This window comes from Brassica rapa, chromosome A10 (genome assembly GCF_000309985.2).
Source record: "Brassica rapa cultivar Chiifu-401-42 chromosome A10, CAAS_Brap_v3.01, whole genome shotgun sequence".
Taxonomy (NCBI): Eukaryota; Viridiplantae; Streptophyta; class Magnoliopsida; order Brassicales; family Brassicaceae; genus Brassica; species Brassica rapa.
In genome coordinates this window covers 2,275,417-2,298,515 of record NC_024804.2, presented here as the reverse complement: position 1 = coordinate 2,298,515, position 23,099 = coordinate 2,275,417, and the positions used below count along the sequence as shown (strand labels likewise).

Genomic DNA, 23,099 nt, shown 5'->3' with positions numbered 1-23,099 from the left:
TTACAGAAAATGATACATTTATTATGGTAGTTTAAATAACAAAGATATGTCATCAGTATAGAAACTGCACCGAAAACAAAAGGCACATTATCTAAAAGCAATCCAAACACTGGTATCGAGAGAAAATATTAAAATGAAATACACCACACCATAGAACACTCACAGACAGAGTTATTTAGCTCAATATAGGTCTATACTAGTACTACTACTACACACCAATAACACTCTCAGACTCCTTATTTTGACTGCTTTCAACCCTTAACCTTACGCTTTCTTCGAGCTGCAGCTAACCACACCACAGAACTTTACATAGAAAATGGAGCAAGCCAGTAAGGGAGGAAAGTAGTAAGACTTTCTGGTAAACCTTTGGGACGTTCAAAGTGACGGGAGGTTCTAGTGGTTATATCGTAAACAGCAAAGCTATGGCCCATCAAGTAGATGGAGTTGGGCTTGAGACCAGGGCAAGAGCTAGCCACAACGCAGAAAGGTTCGCTTTTCGAAAGGAATATGCAAAGATCTCCTATGTCCTCGGTGTAAGACATGGTTTTTGTTCCCTCGTTTGTGTCTTGGTCCTCTCTAAACACCATAACCATCGGCTCTTTGCATCTTATAGAAGGGACATGAGAGTACCTGCACAAGCACATATAGGAGAAAATGATTATGGTTCAAACTTCTCTGTCTGCATGTTACTTTGTTAATTAATATTATACCATTTGACTAGGAAACTTTGGCCACAAGGTGACTCCACCCAATGGTCCTCCTTGAAACAAGAATCCATCAGCTCCCATTCGGACTGTGGCAACTGGGGAATGTTTCGAAACACCAACTCAGTGAACTTAGGTTCGTTCTCAAAGTGGAGATCCCAAGAGCACAAGTAGTTGCCTCCAGGAGCAGGCAGAGAGAACCTTTGTTCTCTCTTTGAATACATGAGGTTTGAGTTTTCGAAGGAGACGAAAGGGATCAGTTTGTTAGTCCAACCTAGGTCACGCCCAGGCCTGCACATGGTCAAATGATTACCCAAGAACTTGATAGCTACTACACAGTCTCCTTCCTCGTTGTCTTGACGATAAGGAGAAGAGGACGACATGGCCACGTTCCAGACCACTTCGGATTGGCCATAGATCATACTAGTAATAGGAGGCAGAGCAATTACCTTGCTGTCTGATTTGGAAGCCAGTGGACTAAAAGTGTCGCTGATATGTATGGCATTATGACCAGAGAAAAAACCCCATCCATGTGACGCTCCCATCACTTGCGAGCAAACAAGCTCTTCGGGCACTGCTTTGTCCCGCACTGTGAGTAACTCTTCCTTTGCCGGGTCAAACAAGAGGATATCACTGAGGAAGTTGCCACATGCTGACCTAAAGTCATCCCCAAATACGCCAAGTATCAGATACGGGCTGGTTGATAAAAAACGAGAGCTCTTCTTGTGTATCTGCCAAGTAAAAAAGCAAATCAGACATCAGAACCGAACAGTAGCTAGTTTCAAAAACACTCCCTAAGCCAAGGGGAAATCTCAAACCCTCCGATCCTTATCTTCCTGATGTCAAAATATATTCGAAGACAAACTCTTTGGTGTTCCCTAAAAGCCTATCTAATTAAACAAGACCTAATTAACTACTACAGATCCAAACCGATTAGACAGAGAAGATTTTACATACAAGAACATTGTTGTTCCGAGATGATAGTTTGGAGAGACGGAAGAGAAGCTGAGACATTGTATATTCTTCAAACAAACCTCAGATAATGATTTGATGAATTAGAAAATTATTATAAGAAAAAAAGAGTAGGTTAGGCTTGGTTACCAAGATTTCTTTCTTTCTTTCCACTTTCCATTTTGTGAAACACAATAATGGAATCTTTCAATATTTTATTTTTTCAAATTCTACATCCCTTAATTATACTAGATCGTTTGTCCGCGCTACGCGCGGAAAATTGCTTGTAGACATTTAACTATTGATTTTTGTGTGAATATCAAATTTTATAGAATAAACATGTTAATAAACTATTAAGAATATAGAATATGGTATAAAAGGATGGAGATTATCTGATTTATGTTATTTCAGTGTTGTATATAATTTTATTAGTTTTATCTACTCACATTTTTGTAATAGATTGTTTTATTAGTTTGACAAATTAGCAAGACTGACTTATGAATATATAGATAAGTTGGAAGATGATGGAAAGTTCTTCTTAGTTTTGTTTTCTTGATGATAATCTTTTTATTTGTTATTAAAAGTTGTTTTTTAAACTCATGCATTGAACTTGACTCTTGTTATTTTTTGTATGTGCCAAAAAAATTTGAAACCAAGAAAATAAAATCTTCTCAAATAATCCACAACCGACCTTAAGAAATATGAGAAGTTCATAGAAGAAACTTATGATGAACATGCGAAGATACTATGAAGGAGACAGAATAGTATGGTCGATTCCTGAAAGTGATTTTTTGCAATTATTTGAGAAATTCTGCAAACCTCAATTCAAGGTCCACTCTTTGTCATCAACTTCGGCATCTCAATCAGTGGAGCAGCAGCGAGTCTTCAAACAGAAAGGAAGATGGATGAGTTAATCATTTGTCAGAAAGTAAACTTACTGCGTGATTGATTCAAAAGACGGTTTTCAGAGGAGGAAGGCTAACCTTATATACTTACACCGCCTCGCATTCAAGACTACATCTGGTTGATTTAATTAACTGGAAGCGTTTCGGTGATGAAGATCAGATGTCGCAATCGAACAAAAAGAGGAGATGAACCCTACGGCGTAAAGAGAAGATTGGGATCGACTCTATCGGGCCGGTCGGGTGGTCTCTTCATCCTAAGACCCAAACACATAGTAAAACCGGCAACAATTAGAATTTTAAATTAAATGAAACGATGAGTTTTGTGTTTGTGGGATAGGGGTCGCGCACTGAGAAGTCTAATTATTGACGTGCCAGCTTTAGAATGAGAGAGTTCTCATTTTTTTATAATGGTTTTTAGGATAGTCGGGCAGAAGTTTTAATATATTGTATTTAGTTTAACATTTTAGTTTCAAATAGTTGATATATAATTTGTAAAACATAATTGTATGTTTTTTTTCTTATATACGCTATTAATATTAAAAACATAAACCTTTTTATTTTTATGTAGGAGTGTACTTACTTTTTTATTTGATTTCTTTTCATTCTTATCAATTACTCTATTTATTACTGAAATTATTTATTTTAGAATTATATTATGAATTATTTACTAAATGTATGATTTGTTTGCTAAATTTTTGTTGGAATTTCAAACTTATTTAACAACGAAAAAAGACATTCACATATATTGGGAGTGTTTAAAGGAAACTTGGAGCAGGAGGAAGCCTGTAAGAAACTACAAACCACCAATTGACTAAACTTTTGGCTAAGCTCAAGTTATCTTATGCATTTTCAGAATTTTTTAATTTTTTTTTTCATTTTTATGTCTTGTTATTAAACTAATCTTTGTGAATCTTTAATTTGATTATGGAGTAACCATTGGTTGTGGGTTTTTACCATTTTTTATGATCTGAACATAAGTTTGGTGGTTATTTTAACATTCTTGCTTTATGAATTTTCTATTTATTTTGTAAAATTTATGTATTTGAGATTAAATTATGTACTTTAACTACATTATTAATTGTTACCAAAAAAAAAAGATAAAATTTTGATTGGATTCAAAGTTAAATAGTGATTGAAAATTTTCAAAAATAATTGTAATTTTTGTATTTGGACCTTTCCTTGATGTGTTGATGTGTCTGCAACAAACACATTTGATTCGGTTTTGGTTTCAATATTTTTAGTCCGTATGGTTTGGTTCTTCAATTCTAGATAAATAAACTTATGCCTAATTTTATGTGTGCGGAGACTGATTGGTGGTTTTCCTAATTTTATAAGCCGTTTATTTTTTTCTCGGGAGCATAAGACAAAGAGCTTTGTAATACGGTTAATTTATAAGCCGTTCCGTTGACCAAAAAACATTTAATCTCTAGAGCACAATACAAAGAGCTTTGTAGTACTGGTTAATGGCACGTCGATTTCATTGGTGATGCTTGAAGTCTACTGCACATCTCCTTCCTATTAACATGTTTTGTTGCTTGGTGGAACTGACGTCATAACTTTACAAAAAAGTATAAAGCGACAATGAAAAAAACTCATTATGCCAAGTAAAAGTTTTGACTTGTCATCATGAATTACTATACGCACACAATTATCCGGCGAACATGTTAAGAGAAGAAAGAGAACGATATCAAAAATAATCTTTGCAGCATTGTAGATAATACTGCCAAACTTCAGATTTCGTGTCCTTCTTTGTGATTCATCTCTTGCTGATATCTTGATGAAGACCTTGCACAGAGGTGTGACAGTGCCTGATTGGTCCTAAAAACCAAGCTTAATGCAGACCCTTACCATTCAAACGGCAAACTCCAAATTCAATTTACCTTTATAATATGAACAATTGAAAAAAATAAATCACAAAGATCATAGATTAAGCTTATGAACACAGAGGAAGATGATATTGACCAAGTGTAAACCAAAAAGTAACCAACTAAATGCTTAAATCATCAAAATACCTATGAGAAAGATGTTGTAAGTAGAATTCATTGATATATAAAATCAGATTGTATTAAAAACTTCTTGATCATTAGACAGGGAGTAAGAAAAAAAATCAGAACTTTTGATGTAAGGAATCAGACCTGCATTAGCTAAGGGCTCCAAGCAAGCATTGTGACTGGCTACTGATGTCCAAGTTGTCAAGATTGATGTCGAATCTTTGAATAATGCTTTTTTGAGTTTCTTATACGTTACACTGAGAATCTCTTCTTTGGAAAGCTTTTCCGCAATTCAACCTCAAGTGAAACACATGTCATCGATTTTCTCATGAAAAACCATCCAAAAATCAAAAGACTATCATCTTCTTCCTCTTTTAAGAACACTGTAGACTCTGTCCTGCCTGCCACTCACAGACTCAGGTGTTCCTTCTCCACTCAAAAGCCCTTTTTGCCTTGACTCCATATCTTTCCCTAAAATCTTTGCTGTAGAGCTTCCGCTTCTTCCAGGTAACCTACGCACACATAAAAATACATAAATCTCTCAAGAGAAGAAAATCATGACCAGTATTACAACGGTGAAAAATGTTTAAGAAAACATCTAATTTTCAATTGTCATTATCACAGGTGTGCCATGGTCTGTTGGGGTTGGAGTAATTAATGAAGTTTCAAGTTTCATTCACAGACCCACCTTTCAACTTTCTTCTCTTTCCATCAAAATCAGTAGCAAAAAATATATAAAACTAAAGAACTAAACCGGTTAAATAATATGATAATGGACAAAAGGGGGAGTTAAATAAGACCTGAGAATTCAGTAAGAGCATATCCACTCCCATAAGCTCTCTACCACGGTGGAAAATCCTGGACTCCCAGAAACGAAGCAATCCGTCTTCAACAGAAGAGGAAGAGTGTCCCGTCTGCAAATCGGAGAAGGAATTAGCCATATCTCACAGATTTAGTTTACTGGTTAGCTTAGAAGAATGAGAAGATGATTCTCAAAATAGAAAAATCATACCTTTTTATAGATGAACCTCCACCGTCTTACAGAAACAGAAATTGCATTAAATAGAGATAGTGTGCAAGAGATTAACGGAGGGTTTTAATATTATTTCCGGTTACTGGTTTCGTTTTGGCATCTAACGAAGAAGATGAAAGAGCGATCGAGAACACCTAAGAAATATCAGTTCTGGAGAAGGGAAGAAGAAGAACAGTTAACCCTAATTGAAACGCAACACTTCATCAACGTATAATAAAAAAGGGCCTGGATACATCTTGAAGACCAACCCAACTTAACGAAGCCCAAAAACATATGTGAGTGATGCGCAGGAGAGACTGAGCTGACGTGGTTGAATGCTGTATTATTACTGGTGAATTTTTTAATCCGACGTGGACCCCCTCAGAGGGCTTTATATCTGGCTTTTAGTATAGTTTAGATGATCTGATACTTAATTTTGACAAATTTACTTAGAATTTGAATGATTTATTTATTCTTATTATATTAAACCAATTTGAATGGTTATACTAAACCGTAACAAACCATTAAAATCCAAAAAGATAATTTTAACCGTAACCATCTAAAAAAAATCAACATATACTACTACCATGATCATCTAAAATATTAAACATAATTTGCGTAAGCCCAAAAAATTTATACAAAAGTTACTTACATTCTTTGGTTAAAGCGGTTCAAATATCTATGTGTATAAGAGTTTGGCAGATTTATGGCATCGCGTGGAAGCTCACATGGTTTTTTGATGTCTCGTGTCATTATATATTTGATTGATCAACGGTACTTTAGAAGTGTTTGGTTGGGTTAATGGCAAGCTCACATGAGTATTTGATGTCTCATGTCATTACATATTTGATTGATCAAATCATTTGTTCTCTATGAATATCGAAAGATTTTATTTTCACGAACCAACACTTAACATAATTTAACAGATTTGAAAACTCAAAACCTCCATTAATTCAATTCAACTATTTATCAAGAATCTTAAATCAAATAATTACATAGGGAAATACAGTGTATTTGTTATCAGAAATCAGCTAGAAGAATAACGACCATTCTCAGATTGGGTCTCTGCCTAATCATAATCAGAAACGCCTTTTCCTCTCTTCTTGATTTACTCTTGCCTTCCCTCCAAAGTGTAGTCATTATCTACACCATGTGAACAAAACCAATACCACCAAACAATCAACCGCAACATACAACTAAGAAACTACAATTTCTGAAAGAGGATCAACCTTTGTCTTGAGAGACACAGTATTCTCATCCGAATTATGGAATATGAGTAATTTTGGTCAGTGTTGGTTTGATCTTGGGATGTAACAACTAAGGCCAAAACGACAACCACAACCAAAGAAACAGAATAAACTCTAGCCCTTGTTGCATCAAACTATGCAATAACATCTAAGTTCCCTTACCAAGTGCTTGTCAATGGTTTCAATAGCCTTCTCGTAGTTTGTAGGCAACTTTACTCTCTCCCACAAATTCTTTGTCACAATAATATTATTTAATTATTTTTAAAGAATATTATGAAATTGGTTAACCCCGATCCTGTGTATTTATATATAAACTATCAAAACTAAAATATGCCTGGAATAAAATAGGTCCGAGTTTATATTATACATTAAGTTTGGATATTCTGGTCGGGTTTTGATCGAGTTTTTTTAGATATGAATTTTTCAGGTTTTAGACATTTGAACCAAATTAGGTACTTGAAAATTTGATGTTCAGTAAGTTCCTTCCGGAGTTCGGTCTAAAACTAAAATATTTGTAAAATATATTCAGTTTTTGGTTGAATAGCGGATCCAAGTCGGTTGGAATATTTGGACTCAAAATAAATCAAAAATACCCGACCAACGTCAAAATTTAGCCAATATATCATAATTATCTAAAATTTGTAAATTTACCAAAATAGAATATTAATAATTAAAATTAAACATTTTAAAATTCTAAATTTGAAATTAAAAATTTCGAATTACTTAAAATGTTGCAAAAATAATAATAACTAGATTTTGACCCGCAAGCCCGTGCGGGTGCATTTTTAAAAAAAAATATGATGCTATTTGATTTTTATGTCACTATTTAAGGTTGGTCAAAAAACTCGAATTCGAAGAATTGAACAGATTCCAATCCGAATAAGTAGAACTAAATCTGAACCGGAATTGATTAAATATCTGAATTATTCAAAATTTTGGTATTTGAAGAACTGAAATCTAATCCGATCCGAACCGAAGTATTTTGGGTATCCAAAATAGATTTATATACTTATATATATTAATTATTTTTAGATTTAATATATATAAAAACATCCAGAATATATATGATGTAAATATATACAAATAATCAAACGTAAATACTTAAATATATGATGTAAACTTTTAAGTTCGCTTAAATGCTTGAAAATATGATGTAAACTTCTAAGTTCGCTTAAATTACTTATATAAATGATGTAAACTTTTAAGTTCGCTTAAATGCTTGAAATATATACAGATAATCAAACATAAATATCTTAAATAGTTAAGATATACTCAAAACTCCAAAAGTACTTAAATTATTATTAATTCTCTATCTAAATATTTAAACCAAACCTATTTAAATTGGTTATCCAAATCCGAACCAAATCCTCAAAGATCTAAACTGAACACGAAATCCCAAAAAAACTCGAAAATGAACCCGAACGCCCACCCCTAATCACTATTACATATATATCCTATATGTGTCATCATAGGTTACAAAATATGTGTTATCATATAATTAAACGTATTTTATACGTACCATCAAATAAGTTTCTTATAATTAATAATATTTTATACGTACAATCATATAAATAATCACATATATTATATTTTAAAATTTAATGTGAAATATAAAAACCATAATTTAAGTTGGTGTTTGAAATTGGGTTTTGTATTGTATTTTTCTTATATATATTGAAAATATTTTTATAATAGTTGTTAGAAAATATGTTAGTAAAAATCAAATTTTGAATATATATATATATATATATATATTTTTTTTTGAATGAATTTTTAATATAAATCAATTTTAAATTATTATTTTGATTTGAATATATTATATATCAAATAACATAGACTCATTACTTTTTAATATAATGTAATAGGCTTCCAATTTTTAGTAGCATAAGCCCATTATTATTTTTCCTAACTTACTACTATCCATGTTTCCAAACAGTACTATTTTTTAACTACTATCTATATTACCAAACAATCTCAATGTGTACTTCAACTTTAATAATATAGATAATAATAATAATAAAAGATTGCAAACAAAAATACATTACAAATAGATCATAAATTAAAATATAGAAAATAAATTTTGTTTATTGTCAATTTTGTTTATATTTCTGGAGTATGCATGCACCCACATTTCGTTATGTTTACCTTCTCTGCAGAAACCTTGTCTTGCATCTTTGTCTTCCACATTATGTTTTTTGTGGCTTTTCATTTCATACATATTCTTATGATCTTTTTAACCTACATGTTTTTGTCTTCGTATGTGGACATAGATGTTAATGAGGTGTGTAATTTCTTCAGGAATTGGTGCAAGGTTTTGATCAGAAACTGCTGCTGTCGTGGTGATGGTCAGATTAGCTTCCTTGAAAATGGAAACAGAGGTAATTGTTAAATTCAGGCACTTTCAAATTTATTAGACTCTTGAATTTTCATTCTTTAATTGTTAAATTCTTTTCACAATTGTCTTTGGTTAATCACACTCAATTATGTTTTCTCATGAGGGATTTGTGCTACTCGATGTCTAGTCAGGAACCTTATTAGTCAGGATGATCCTGCTTCATTTACTCTAAATCCAAACTTCTCTCTATTCCCTCAGTTTGCATTTAATCTCAGAGGTTCACAGTGTCCAGGTAAGTGTGAAATAGGAGAGGCTGTAAATTTATCTGTGTGCCAATTTATAACATTCTGTTATGATTCAGCCATCTCTAACAACTTATTCATTTAATACACTACCTCAGCCTGCATTGTTGGATGTTGCTTGCTTCCATCGCTGCAGACCGTATCATCTTGTTGGATTCTTACATAAATGTTGTTGTTTTTCCATGGAATGACCATAGCGCAGTGGCGTAACTTAGGCTATCAAAATCAGCCTGAACACCAGGTAATGGGTAAAGGTAGTTGCAATTGACCAGGGCATTGGTTTTCAACCTTGCATGTTTCATTTGATCTCTATTTATTATATGTAAAGGCATTTGCACAGTCACCTCAAGAAGATGCACAGATGATCATTCGGGAACGTTTCCCTATTAATATGCATTCCCTATATAATATGAACTTTTTTCTTTGTTTCTTCGGATCATATTAGCTTTAAACTGGATGATACATTTTAAAACATATATCCTCGCAATATTAAACAAGATTCTCACAAGTCTTCAAAACAAAAGAAAGAACACAACATATACTATTTTTCAAGTGTCTTTTACAACATAATACACATGATCGAGGGATACACTTAACAAAAGCAAAGCTCGACCGCTTCTTTATTTATTCTTCTCTTAAGACTCCCTCTCTCTTTAACTAACTTAGACAAAGACTCTTGGAACAGACTCGACAGGCTTGATGTCAACCTCTCGCATCTCCAACTTCAGCCCTTTACCACCTCCATTCGCCAACGGATGGATCCCATGGTCTGGTCCTGTCATATAAGCCCTTGACTCTCTCTCTTTATCTATCGATATCCCAAACTTTTTCTCCGTCTCTACATATTCATCCACCACACACATTCATATAAAGCTTTGAATATTTGAATCTACCGTTCATATACTACTACTACTACTTATAACCAATAAATTAAATGACGGATTTACCCTTGACCATCTCCGGATAAAGTTGACCGTCGCGAGTAACAGCCATCATAATATTAGGCAAACCAATGGGGAGCTCATGCCCCAAATCGACTTGCCAGAAATGGTAAACTTTTCCATAAGTCTTGGCAACTATCTCGAGATCTTGGCGTTGGATTGGCTCGGGAACACCGGGCATGAACAGGAACCCTCCTTTGACCTCCCACTCGTGAGTGTGCCAAAGCTTCTTCTCATCATCAGGCAACGTCATGAAAAGCTTCTCTGACACTATGTACTCCAGACCGATCAGACGGGCGTTGGCATCAGGACCGTCGTAGATCAGACACTGACGCATGTCCTCGTTGATGTGACCGCAGAAATGATGTGCCTCCACTTGTCGAGTCATGTCATATGCATAGAAATGAAACCTAACATAAGGCAAAAAGAGTGTTTAAGTTTTCTTATTGGTGAAAGAAAAAAGAAACTCAAGAGTTATTTCATCCATGCATGTACGTAAAAGTGATGAAAATAAGGATAGTTTCTAAAAATGGTACGCGCAGAGATGTTGGTGGATTTGGTTAATCGGAGTGAAGCTTTGTACAGCTGCAGCAGCCGAGTCAACCATGGAGGTTCCCATCTTTGTTGGCTCTCCTGGAACCTCTGGTCCACCTTTCGTTGACAAATGGACTGCCTTCTCCATTGAACAAATTGATTATCTGCTTTCTTCTCTATCTCTTTAATTATTCAGTCTGATAGTGAAGGAGACGAACATCTCGTCTTAATAAAAAGAGATGAACATGTGCATGGACTGTGACATGTGGCATATGGTGCTGTTGTCACCGAGTGTGCGTGGCTTACTAGGATATATACAAGAACTTGTCAAAAATGTTTTGTCAAGATGTGTCAACAGATTCAGAAACTTGTTAAGATAATGATACGTGTAGACTTTGATGCGTTTATATTAAAACGTAAAAAAATATTTATTTGAGGCTTCCGGTGATAGCAAAACTCTTATGATACTCGAGTGGATGTTTCTTGTTTCCTTTTAAAGCAAGTAACAAAATTATTGACTAGGGTTTTCACAAAACAGGGGACCTCATTTCCAAATCTCAATCTTCCTGAGCTAACATGAAGACTCGTCTCTGTTTGACAGAACAAATACGTTTGAGGCTACTAGACACAATGTACATTTGAAGTTGAGAATCCTCCAAATATGTAGTTGAGCAAACAAACTTAGGAGTCACGATAAATAGATTGAGCCATCCACTTGAGATGCAGCTGCAGCTTGCCCGCTTTGGATTCGTCTAACTCGAACCAGTCTGTGTATTCCTCTTCCATTATAACCCTTGTCAACGTCAAGATGCATCTCCCAATGTAGTCCTACACGTCAAGTAAAGCCACAACGTTTATTGCCAACACAATAACAATAAACAAAGCGAGAAAAAAATAAATATCCATCTGATGCGATGCAGCGCAATCAAGATTGTTACCTTTCCAAATGTGTCATGGTCCCAAACTTCAAGGACTAGCATATCGTGTAACCCGTCTTCAACTACAAAATCAAAAGTCTGGTTCCAGACAGGGTTTAAGCTGTCATTGACAACCTGGTGAAGCAAAATTACAATTTAGTTAGATACGAGGATGAAACATCGATGACTTGGATAAATCTTTGATGCTAAGATTGAGAGATCTTACCCGGGTTTTGCTCTTAGCACCCGATTTCTTCATGGAGAGAACGACAAATGGATCAGCTTTCCCCATCAGATCTTGTATGGGTATCTCTTCTGCAGATATCACTGTCACAGAGAGCACTCCTCTTACAATGACATCTTTTCTTTTACGCGATGATGCATTCACTTCATCTGCCGTATCATTCTTGAGCACCTTTTCTAAGGAAGTCATCGATGAAGATGTGAAGGGATTTACGCCGTTTCCCGCACCGAAAGGAACATATAGTAGCTCAAGGTGAACCTAAGTTACAGAGAATCAATAACGACGTGTAATCATTAGCCATGACAGATAATCACAGGATTTATAGGTTATGACGATTATATATGAGGAGCTTTTATAGCTTATCTAACCTCTCCACGGTTCTTGTTATCTCTTTGGATCTCTAAATCTTTGACCAGCTTCAACCAGACGTCTTTCACTTTACCAGGTTCAAGTTCACAAAGTCGGATTTGGGCACAACCAAGAAGCTCAGATGCCTGTACACCCTCGTCATCATATACTCTAACCACTAGATGTTGGGTTGATGCGTCTTCCACAACAAATTCAAAATGCTCATTCCAGATGGGATTCAGGTCATTGTTCTGATGGAAATAAGGAATAAATATCAATCAAATCATTGTGGCAGGTTAAGCACCAAAAAAAAGGATCAAATGAACTACTTACGATTGTCTTGCTTCTTTGAGTCTTTTCTCGCAAAGGGCGTATAAACATTTTAGCAAAGGGGTCTGATTTTCCCACTAGATCTTTGTTAGTCAAATTCTTCGCTTGCACAAGCTTCACCTCCAACATTCCAACAGGCTTTAGCTCCAGGTCACTGGGAAAAGAAACATAAAACAGCGTAAATAGAAAGTTAAATCTAGAAGTGCTACAACACAACAGCAAGAGAGTTGAAAAGGCAAAAAAACAATAAGTTGAACATATACTCCACCGAAGTGAGGACTTGAACCCTCTATAAAAACAATAAACATTACGTCACGGTTAAATTTCATCTTTAATCTGAGGTGTACCTATAATCACCAGGCAAAATCGGTATGACCTTCCGAACAGGCCATGTGATTGAATCTTCCACGGCATCCCGTATTGTTTCCTGTTACATATCAGCTTACTGGTAAACGTCATAAGCCCCAGGGCATAAAGGAGCATTTAAAAAACCAAGATGGAAAAGGAATAGAAAACTAGGAATATAGACTTAATTACAAAAATCATTCCAACAAGGTTCATGTGTTAAAACGGTTCCTGGCACTAGTTGAAAATGTGTTCATTTAGTAACAACACCAGGAAAGAACAGTAGGCCAAACCTCAATAGCATCAGAAAGTCCAGGAATTGCTGAAATGTCACCTCCAATGACCTTAAGGGTGAAGTCCAACTTTTTCTGCAACACAGAATTGGATGTTTTAAGCCAAACAACAGACACATTTTCAGCCGACGATTTTGTGTCAACACGACTTTGTAACAAACGTACACACAAATAAGCATGCTCAGGCATGCATGGACAAGGACACGACAACATTAAGCAAAAGTAACAAAACAGTTGTGAACTCTCTTAGTCAATTACAGAGACAGCTTCAAAAGTTTCAGAGGGCACCAACCTTTTCTCTGAGAGAAACACTGACAGCTCCAAAGCAAGGAAATTCATCAACCAGTGGCCTAAAAATCAGCCTGAAAACACCAGTGAATCCAATATTTTTCACCTAGAAAAACAGACAATAAGAAATCAGTTGTAGTCAGACTATCAAACTGAAATAACACATATAAGTAACTAGTATTTTCTTCACAGGTTCTACAAGTCAGAAAGTCTAACAAGTAATATAAAGGCATTTACTTCCATATACCCTTCAGTTAACAAGTAACAGAAGTCTAACAAGGATGAACATCTAGAAAATCACAGTAGATACCCTTTAGTTAACTTATCCCCAGACTTAAATGTTTAGTTTACGCTTAAAATGTTTGTTTACTAGATCTCAAGATGTGACAAAAAAAAAACTAGATCTCAAGCAAGCAAAGAATAAAAACAAGCAACTGAAGGCAAGCATGAGATACATGTCCTGTACCTGAACTGGAAGAGATACACCAACTAAGGTCTTGATGCCAAGTACTATGTTTGGATTTCCATCCCAATTCATATCAAGTTCCATGGTCATCCCATTTTTATCACCTTCGACAATTGAAACACCTAAAGAACAGCAAGGAGCACAAGCATACTCATCAATTCTAAAGCAACATCATAATATTAGTTTGAGATTATGTGACCTCCTTTGCAAACTTTAAACACAGAATCCACAGACCGCGCCTATTGACTAATTAATTTTCCAGTCGAACTTAAACCACATCTCATTCTTTTATTCACTTGCATATAAGTTTCCCCTTGGACATGAATTCACTTACTATCACAAACACGTAGGTTACAAAGTGGAGACGCCTATCTTGAATACGAATGCAAACACAAGATGGACTCCACTAAACCCCCAAAAGTTCACAAGCAAATGGATTTCAGCGCCAGTTCAACATGATTCAATTCTGGTACCTCACAACACAAAGTTACATATCAAAACAGGATTGAAAAAAGCAAACCTGTAAACTGAGGCGCCACAGTACCGAGAGTGAGCTTAGAAAATGTCAAGGAGGCGACAATGGCAGGTCTATATTGCTCAAGAACAGGCTCCACGGATGCCTTGATAAGCTCCGACGCTGCCTAAACTCAATAAATATAAATCATCCATCAGAAACAATATAATTAATGATTACACATAAAGCAATAATGATCTTGACATACCTCGTCAACATAAGGCCAGATCTTCGTCAAGTGATGGTTCAGCCACGTCAACTGAATGTAAACAAAAATGCCAAAGCAACTAGAGGATCAGTAAGCATATACTCTCACAAATTCGCAAAAAGGAAGAAGCTTTTGTGAGGAAATTGGGCAAACTTAACCTTCTGACGCTCGGAGAAGACGACCCAGGAAGGATAGAACTCAGCAGGCAGAAGCTTCCTCGAATCCTCCACCGTCATCCTCGCGAAAGCAGCCACCGTATTCGCCTGCGAAAAAAGACAATTCAAATCGAGCTGTAACGAATCTGGAAAGCGAATCGTTTCAAAGGCAGTGTGGGGACTCACAAGTTCAGAGCGAAGCTTGGATCGGTAATTCTCGGCCTTGACAAAGCCGATGATGATGGTGATTCCGACGATTAGTCCGATCACAAGGCCCACTATGAATCCCATTCTTCTCTCGCCCGAGAGTCCCTTCTCGATTCAGCTTCTTCGCGAGCTTAATCGATTTAAGACTAAAAGTGATTGTTTTATTTTTTTCAAAGAAAATTTAAAATTATAGATTGGGATTAGTGAGAGACGATTAGTCTTAAGTTAATTAGAGATTAACATATTATCCTACCGACGCAAACGAAAAGGCTGAGTTATCTTCCGCACCTATTAACGGTCGACACGTCATATGGTTGAAACACGGGATAGGGTGAGATTTGACATAAACAAGTTTTATTTAAAGAAAAATAATTAAACTTGTGGTTGAATGTTTAGAAACAAATAAAAGAAAAAAAGACCAAAATAGCACTAAATCAAGTTTTTGTTCCCAAACTAGCATTTAAATTCAAAAGTCACAAAAATAGCACTCAAGGGATGGGGTTTAGGGTTTAGAATTTAGGGTTTAGGGTTTAGGTTTTAGGGTTTAGAGTTGAGAAGTGAGGTTTTGGGGATAAGATTTTAAATTTTGAAAAATAAAAAATTTAAATTTTTCAAAAGATAAAATGCTATTTTGGTCATTTTAGTTTTTGAGTGCTATTTTTGTGATATAAACTTAGAAATGTGCTATTTTGGAGATTTGCCCCAAATAAAAGTCGAAAATCACATTAAAAAAAAAGAAAAAAATTGAAGAAGTAATAAATTTTAGTATTACATAAGCAAGTTTACTTGGTGGTTGAACCGGATATATTTAGAAGCAAATACAAGTGGAAACGAAAATTCAAAGCAGTAAGACATTTTGTTACATTAGTCGGGAAAAAAAAACATTTTGTTACAGAAATAAGTTTTATTTTAGAAAAAAGAAACAAATTAACCGGTGGTTGAACCGGATATATTTAGAAGCAAATACAAGAGGGAAAAGAGAACTAAAAGCAATAAAACATTCATTTACATAAATATAAGTTTTACTTCAGAAAGAAAAGCCAATTGACCGGTGGGTTGAACCGGATAAGTTCAGAAGCAAATACAAGTGAAATATCACAATCAACAAAAGCAGAAGCGATAAGACATTTTAGTACAAGATTTTTTTGTCTTGTAATGAATCTCTTGTCTTGTAGAATGAAGAGCGAATGACGTTCCATATTACTTTGTCCAGTTTTTTTTTTTTTGACCAGTGAGAAATCAGAATATATGATATATTTTTGTTTTATTTTAACAAAACAATGCTAGAAATGGAAACTGACTAATGAAGTTGCTTTAATGAAAATGTTAGAAAATGAACAGAAGAAGAAGAATGGTTAGTCATTAGTACGTTTTTTTGGGTCAAAGTTTTGGCGGTATGAGTCCTCTCTGAAATAGCAGGGGCTATGGCTTTGTCATCACGCTTTCTTCATGCCCATTTTTTCTCTTTCCCACCCATCACTCTCTCTATGTCTCTCTCACACTTGCTAAAACTAGCAAAAGCCATCTCTCTTACGGAAACGCCCATTTTAAACCCTATTTCACTCTTATTGGTTCACTAGCCCAGACACATCTCAAAGCAAAAAGTTTTTGAAACCACAGATCTAGAGAGAAGCTCACTTTGAAGATTTGGTTTGCATTTCTCTTTCTCTTACAGTTTGTTTATCTTTGATTCTTCTCTTTTGTTCTTCAGATTCATAATCTTTATCTCTCTTTCTCCTGCTCAGCTTTCAAATGGATTGGATTGGTTCAAGAATCAAGTTTAGGAACAAAGAGCGTCTTGAAGAAGTGAAGAAGATGAAACCGGCAGAGGAAGAGGCTCACGTGTCTTCTCGCCGGAAAAGAAAGCGGAAGAGAAGACATAGGGACCATGATTCTGACCTTGAAGACATCACCGAGACTTACCACAACAACAATCTCCCTGCAGATGTAACTCAAAGCAAGTCCTCTGGTAGTGTAAGAAGAAGAAGAAGGAGAAAGGACCATGACTCTGACATTGAAGACATCACCGAGGCTTACCACAAGGACCATGACTCCGACCTTGTAGATGTCACCGAGACTTGCAACACGGACCATGACTCAGACCTTGTAGATGTCACAGTGACTTACAACAACAATCTCCCTGCTGAGGTAACTGATAACAACTTCTCTGATGGTGATGGTGTAAAAAGAACCGAGTCTGAACACAACATGGAGGAGGAGGAGGAGGGTTTGTTTAGTGTTAGGGTTGAGGAAGTAGACACATCAGTTCCGGGCCCCTCAGGGTTGAGTATTAAGGAGAAGTTGTTGTCTGATGAGGTTTTGGATTTGGATATGGTCAAATCAGCTCCAAGCTTGCCTGATGAGGTTTTAGGCTTAGATGTGGTTAAGTCAGTTCCAGTGCTGTCTGATGAGATTCCGGATTTAGATGTGATCAAGTCAGTTCCTAGCTGCTCCTCTGAGTCAAGCATTCAGCAGAAGTTGTGTGATGAGATCATGGATGTGATTAGATCAGCTGAGAGCTCCTCAGAGTCAAGTATTAAGGAGAAGTTGTCTGAGGAGATTATGGATGTGGATGTGGTCAAACCAGTTCCAAAGTTGTCTGATGGGATTATGGATGTGGATGTGGTCAAGTCTGTTCCTAGCTCCTCTGGGTCAAGTAACAAGGGGAATGAGAGTTTGGATTCTGATGTGGTCAAATCTGTTACGAGCTCCTCAGGGTCAGAAGAGAACACATGTGTGAAGGACAAGTGTTCCTCTGAGGTTAGAGGAGTGGAAGCTGCAAAACCAGTTCCTGCTGAGATAGAGATCATTTCAGATTCTGAGTCTGAAACCAAACATTCAACCAAGAAGAAGCTTTCTTTTGCGGAGTGCAGCAGAGTCTTAGACTCCACCAGTGAAAGCAGCGAGGAAGAAGGAGCTAGTGAAACCAATAATAACGCTAAAGAGGATGTAACTGTGGAGTCTTTGTCTTCTTCTTCATCATCATCTTCTTCTTCTTCATCTTCAGCTTCAGCTTTATCTTTATCTTCCTCTTCCTCCTCCTCAAGTGAAGATGAAGTCAGTTCAAAGGAGGTGGTTGGAGAATCAGATGATGATGATTGTAGAAAGGCCAGTTCACCAATCAGGAAAGTATCTGAAGTGAGAAGGAAGCCTTTGGGAAGGTATAAAAGAGCTGGTCCTAGCTCAATCACGCCTAGGAAACAGTTTCAGAAGATTCGGAAGCTAAACCATCCAGAAGAAGAAGAAGAAGATAGACTTCAAGCCAAGCCTAAAGAGTTCAAAATGATTCAGAAGCTTAACCGCCCAGAAGAAGAAGAAGAAGACAGATTTCAAGCCAAGCCTGTAAAAGAGTTCAAAAGGCTTCAGAAGGTTAACCGTCAAGAAGAGGAAGAAGAAAGATTCCAAGCCAAGCCTGTACAAGAGTTCAAAAGGCTTCAGAAGCTTAACCGTCAAGAAGAAGAAGATGATAGATTTCAAACCAAGCCTAGGAATGAGGACAAGACTATTCAGAAGTTTAACCTCCAAGAAGAAGAAGAAGATAGGTTTCAAGACAAGCCTAGAAATGAGGACAGGAGGATTCAGAAGTTCCACTGTCCAGAAGAAGAACAACAACATATAGGAGTTGAAAGAGTAACAAAGGAGCATAGCAATGTGGTGTTCACTTGTGTTCACTGTGACAAAGAGAATACAGGAATCTTTGATTCAGACAGCTTTTGCTTCAGACCACATGCTATTACAAGAGGTGAAGAAGATGCTGATGATCTGAACAAACATGATTATGTTCCTATCAACACTGAGAAATCCCCTGAGAAGCCCTCCACATCCAGACCTGAAACTGAGAATCCAAAAGAAGTGATAACACCTGCAAGACCGTCCACATCAAGACCTGAAACTGTGAAAGCAAAAGAGATCCAAGCTCCTGAAATGCCGCCTAGACAGTTTTCACTGAAGACAAGTATGCCTGTCACACCTGCAGAAGGGTTAGCCACGCCTTCTTTGGTGAATGAGACAGTGGATAATGAGTCTGCTTCTTCCATCATCTCTGGAGATGAATCCGGATATGAATCTGAGCCTTCACTTAAAGAGAAAGAGGCAGCCAAGTCTAACAACAACAACTCCGGGTGGAGAATGCTGGATGGGAGCCGCAAAGAAGTTGATCTCTTCAGGCTTCTTGTCAACTCCGTTAGGGAGAATGATCGGTTAGGGGAAGAAGAGGAAGATGACATACTTGTCTCTTCACCTGAGGAAGAGCAACCTGAAGAACAAGATGAAAGAAAATACGATGATGACGGCTTGCTAATCATCAGGCCACCACCACTGGTGGAGATGTTTGGCATGGTGGAGCCTGCACCACCGGTGGTTTCCGAGGCGCAGATAGAAGAAGATACGATGTGGGAAGAGGTGGCGTTTTATACTAATGCAAACGAAGTAGATCTCCAGCTTCATTCAGAGGCAAGTTCCTTTTTCTTAAAACTCATTTTGCTTTAGAACAGCAGTAACTCTAACTTTGAACCTTTTTTTTACAGATTGAGAAAGAGATATCAGCTGATGATAGTCCAGGAGCAGCTTGTAGACAAGGGAATCATGAACTTTGTCTAGATCTTGAGATCGGTTTAAAGTGCATACACTGCTGCTTTGTGTTGAGAGAGATCAGAGGACTAGATGTATCTGAATGGGTCAGTTTATATATCTTCTTTAAATGATTGAACAGTCTTAACTAAAAAACGTTTTGATGTGTGATGGTAACTCTTTCTTTCATGTAGGGAGAGAGGAACACAAGTGGAAGGAGAAAGAATGACAGATCAGAAGAGGAAGAAAACAGCAACTTCATTGGGAACCTTGATTTTGAAGCTAACAGCAATAACAACTTGAAGGAAGGATCTGAATCTACTCAAGGGACTGTTTGGGATAAGATCCCAGGCGTCAAATCTCAGATGTACCCACACCAGCAAGAGGGTTTTGAGTTCATCTGGAGGAACTTGGCCGGTACCATTATGCTAAACGAGCTTCAGGACTTTGAGAACAGTGAGGAAACAGGAGGATGCATCATGTCACACGCTCCAGGGACAGGGAAGACTCGTCTCACCATCATCTTCCTTCAGTCTTACTTGGAATGCTTCCCTAATTGCAAACCTGTGATCATCGCTCCTGCAAGCCTGCTTCTCACATGGGCTGAGGAGTTCAAGAAATGGAACATAAGCATTCCTTTTCACAACCTCAGCAGCTTGGAGTTCACTGGGAGAGAGAACTCAGCTGCTTCCAAGCTCCTGATGCAGAAGAACTCAAGCGCTAGAAGCAATAACGAGATAAGGATGGTGAAGATCTACTCTTGGATAAAATCAAAGAGCATACTAGGGATCAGTTACAACCTCTACGAGAAGCTTGCAGGAGTTAAGGACGAGGACAGAAAGACAAAAGGGAAACCAGACAAAGAGCTGGAAGATATCAGAGAGATACTAATGGATGTGCCTGGACTGCTCGTTCTTGACGAGGCACATACCCCTAGGAACCAGAGAAGCTGTATATGGAAGACACTGTCTAAAGTGGAGACACAGAAACGCATCTTGCTCTCTGGGACGCCTTTCCAGAACAACTTCTTAGAGCTTGGCAATGTTTTGGGCCTTGCGAGGCCTAAGTACTTAGAGAGGCTCATGTCCACGCTCAAGAAGAGTGGGATGACAGTCACCAAGAGAGGGAAAAAAGCTTTGGGGGATAAAATCAACAACCGTGGGATAGAGGAGCTTAAGGCTGTGATGCTTCCCTTTGTGCATGTTCACAAAGGAAGCATTCTTCAGAAGAGCCTCCCCGGTTTGAGAGAGTGTGTTGTGGTGTTAAACCCTCCTAATCTCCAGAGGAAAGTCCTGGAGTCTATTGAAGTCACTCACAACCAGAAGACCAAGAATGTGTTTGAGACGGAACACAAGCTATCTCTTGTCTCGGTCCATCCTTCTCTTGTCTCTCACTGCAAATTGACAGGGAAAGAGAGTTTGACTATCAATGAAGCCTTGCTTGCGCAGCTGAAGAAGGTGAGGCTTGATCCAAACCAAAGCGTGAAGACAAGGTTTCTCATGGAGTTCATCAAGCTGTGCGTTGTGATTAAGGAGAAGGTGCTTGTGTTTAGTCAGTACATTGACCCGCTGAAGCTGATAATGAAGCATTTGGTGAACTGGTTTAAATGGACTGAAGGGGAAGAAGTGTTGTACATGCACGGGAAGCTCGAGCAGAAGCAGAGACAAACCTTGATCAACGAGTTCAACGACCCCAAGTCCAAGGCTAAAGTGTTGCTAGCTTCGACTAAAGCGTGCTCTGAAGGGATCAATCTTGTGGGAGCATCGAGGGTGATTCTCTTGGATGTTGTGTGGAACCCTGCGGTGGAGAGACAAGCTATAAGCCGTGCTTATAGGATCGGGCAGAAGAGGATTGTTTACACGTATCACTTGGTTGCTAAAGGAACTCCAGAGGGGACTAAGTATTGTAAGCAGGCGCAGAAGGATAGGATCTCGGAGCTGGTGTTTGCGTGTTCTTCAAGGCCTGATAAGGGGAAAGAGAAGATTGCTGAAGCTGTGACTGAGGATAAAGTGTTGGACACTATGGTGAAGCATCTGAAGCTTGGGGATATGTTTGATAATCTCATTGTCCAACCAAAGGAAGCTGACTTAGTTGAAGGTTTTAGCATACTCATGCCATGACTCTCTCTTCCTTATATTCTATTTAATCTTGTAAGACTTATTTATGCATTGCTTTGTGGGATTGTTATCTGAGTATCTCCATTCTCAGAGAGAAACAAACTTGGCTTTTGTTTGCATTTGCATTAGTCTGCTATGAAGTTTGAGTAATCAGGTTTAATGTTATTTATGTTGCAAAGAGTTTTATTTGAAAAGATGGAATGAACTGTACAGGTAAAAAAGATGGACCTCATGAGTCTCTCTAGACAACTGAGCAATGATCACAGATATTGATGGACCTCTTGTAAGGTTTATATATGTTTGGCTTTGCCTTGTCTGCTATGAACTTTGGGTTATATGGTACAACGTTTTATGTTGCAGAGTTGGGTTGTAACGGGTACGTAGTAAAAACATTGGTCGGTCTATATTGAAAATTAACACTCGTTAGAGACCAAGACAAACAACTTTACCTCCTCTCCACAAATTCTCATTTCAAAACACCGAGTGACAGTTACAAAAAAAAAAAAAAAAAAAAAAAACACCGAGTGCTCATCTCCAGTCATCTATGGAGCAGCTTATGAATCAAAAACATCAGAGAGGTTTACTCTGTTTCATCGTCAAAAGACTCCCATCTTTTTCACTGACTCTACTCACCGGCGGCTCTGATTCATCAAGTGTTTCTGGGAAGAGCTTTGACGTGTTTCGGACGGTAACAGTGAGAACATGTAGGCGTCGGGAAAAAAGACGACGAATAATCGCTGCTTCATCAAGAGACTTAAATGGACCCATGGCGCGGCCCATTTAAAAGCCCGAATTTAATTAATTAAGATGCGAACCGAACCGAATGATGTTCAATTTTCATCTGGTTTGTATCTATACTATTAAAGCAGGATCCTATTGTCATAATTACCTTAAGGGCATATTTCCTTCACTAACATTGCATGTTTCATTAAGGGCAATTAAGTAATATTAATAACAAATCTATATTAGATCATTATTTTTGGATCCAGCCCAAATCAAATCTCTCTTGGGCCATTTGGACCTATTAAAAAATCAGATTCAATTCTCACTTCTTTTTTTCTTTGGACCATTGAGTCCAAGTTAAAATAATTTTTTTCAACTATTCTTAATTATTATTTTTTTCTTTTCTTAATATAATTTAAGCATTCATAAAAATAATTAAATTTTTTTATTGAA

General features: G+C 37.1%; 4 protein-coding genes across 6 annotated transcripts; 1 reads left to right on the top strand and 3 right to left on the bottom strand.

Moving 5' to 3' along the window:
- LOC103844117 lies at nt 1-1,858 on the bottom strand. The gene is made up of 3 exons (XM_009120898.2): nt 1,662-1,858; nt 711-1,435; nt 1-630 (listed from the first exon to the last, which is right to left on the bottom strand). Exons 1-3 carry the CDS (start codon nt 1,716-1,718, stop codon nt 306-308), a joined length of 1,107 nt encoding a protein of 368 aa, XP_009119146.1. The 5' UTR covers nt 1,719-1,858; the 3' UTR covers nt 1-305.
- Nucleotides 1,859-9,934: 8,076 nt separating this feature from the next.
- On the bottom strand, nt 9,935-11,139 carry LOC103844119 (oil body-associated protein 1A). The gene is made up of 3 exons (XM_009120899.3): nt 10,925-11,139; nt 10,395-10,798; nt 9,935-10,285 (listed from the first exon to the last, which is right to left on the bottom strand). The coding sequence occupies exons 1-3, from the start codon at nt 11,068-11,070 to the stop codon at nt 10,110-10,112; spliced, it is 726 nt and encodes a 241-aa protein (XP_009119147.1). The 5' UTR covers nt 11,071-11,139; the 3' UTR covers nt 9,935-10,109.
- Nucleotides 11,140-11,367: 228 nt separating this feature from the next.
- Nucleotides 11,368-15,475, bottom strand: LOC103844120 (synaptotagmin-5). Of its 2 annotated transcripts, XR_004452890.1 has the most exons (14): nt 15,217-15,475; nt 15,034-15,138; nt 14,876-14,926; nt 14,674-14,794; nt 14,154-14,275; nt 13,692-13,793; nt 13,400-13,474; nt 13,109-13,188; nt 12,765-12,915; nt 12,452-12,682; nt 12,066-12,341; nt 11,861-11,974; nt 11,499-11,750; nt 11,368-11,459 (listed from the first exon to the last, which is right to left on the bottom strand). XR_004452890.1 is itself a non-coding variant. In XM_009120901.2 (13 exons), exons 1-13 carry the CDS (start codon nt 15,319-15,321, stop codon nt 11,604-11,606), a joined length of 1,680 nt encoding a protein of 559 aa, XP_009119149.1. In that variant the 5' UTR covers nt 15,322-15,475; the 3' UTR covers nt 11,368-11,603. The 2 variants fall into 2 exon arrangements, 1 of the variants encoding a protein (XP_009119149.1); XM_009120901.2 differs by having other exon boundaries at nt 11,368-11,750.
- A 488-nt stretch (nt 15,476-15,963) lies between these two features.
- Nucleotides 15,964-22,119, top strand: LOC103844121 (SNF2 domain-containing protein CLASSY 3). Of its 2 annotated transcripts, XM_009120902.3 has the most exons (4): nt 15,964-16,887; nt 16,983-19,689; nt 19,764-19,913; nt 20,001-22,119. In XM_009120902.3, the coding sequence occupies exons 2-4, from the start codon at nt 16,990-16,992 to the stop codon at nt 21,924-21,926; spliced, it is 4,776 nt and encodes a 1,591-aa protein (XP_009119150.1). In that variant the 5' UTR covers nt 15,964-16,887; nt 16,983-16,989; the 3' UTR covers nt 21,927-22,119. The 2 variants fall into 2 exon arrangements, with proteins under 2 accessions (XP_009119150.1, XP_033138569.1); XM_033282678.1 differs by lacking the exon at nt 15,964-16,887 and having other exon boundaries at nt 16,894-19,689.
- Nucleotides 22,120-23,099: the final 980 nt, after the last annotated feature.

Coding starts and splice junctions, on each gene's coding strand:
- LOC103844117 (XM_009120898.2), bottom strand. CDS start 1,718: ATGTCTCAGCTTCTCTTCCGTCTCTCCAAACTATCATCTCGGAACAAC. Junction 1,436..1,661: donor CTCGGAACAACAATGTTCTT/GTATGTAAAATC, acceptor TTTACTTGGCAG/ATACACAAGAAGAGCTCTCG. Junction 631..710: donor CAAAGTTTCCTAGTCAAATG/GTATAATATTAA, acceptor GTGCTTGTGCAG/GTACTCTCATGTCCCTTCTA.
- LOC103844119 (XM_009120899.3), bottom strand. CDS start 11,070: ATGGAGAAGGCAGTCCATTTGTCAACGAAAGGTGGACCAGAGGTTCCA. Junction 10,799..10,924: donor ATCCACCAACATCTCTGCGC/GTACCATTTTTA, acceptor GCCTTATGTTAG/GTTTCATTTCTATGCATATG. Junction 10,286..10,394: donor TTATCCGGAGATGGTCAAGG/GTAAATCCGTCA, acceptor ATGAATATGTAG/AGACGGAGAAAAAGTTTGGG.
- LOC103844120 (XM_009120901.2), bottom strand. CDS start 15,321: ATGGGATTCATAGTGGGCCTTGTGATCGGACTAATCGTCGGAATCACC. Junction 14,927..15,033: donor TCTTCTCCGAGCGTCAGAAG/GTTAAGTTTGCC, acceptor GTTTACATTCAG/TTGACGTGGCTGAACCATCA. Junction 13,794..14,153: donor GTGTATCTCTTCCAGTTCAG/GTACAGGACATG, acceptor CTGTTTTTCTAG/GTGAAAAATATTGGATTCAC.
- LOC103844121 (XM_009120902.3), top strand. CDS start 16,990: ATGGATTGGATTGGTTCAAGAATCAAGTTTAGGAACAAAGAGCGTCTT. Junction 19,690..19,763: donor ATCTCCAGCTTCATTCAGAG/GCAAGTTCCTTT, acceptor TTTTTTTTACAG/ATTGAGAAAGAGATATCAGC. Junction 19,914..20,000: donor GACTAGATGTATCTGAATGG/GTCAGTTTATAT, acceptor TCTTTCATGTAG/GGAGAGAGGAACACAAGTGG.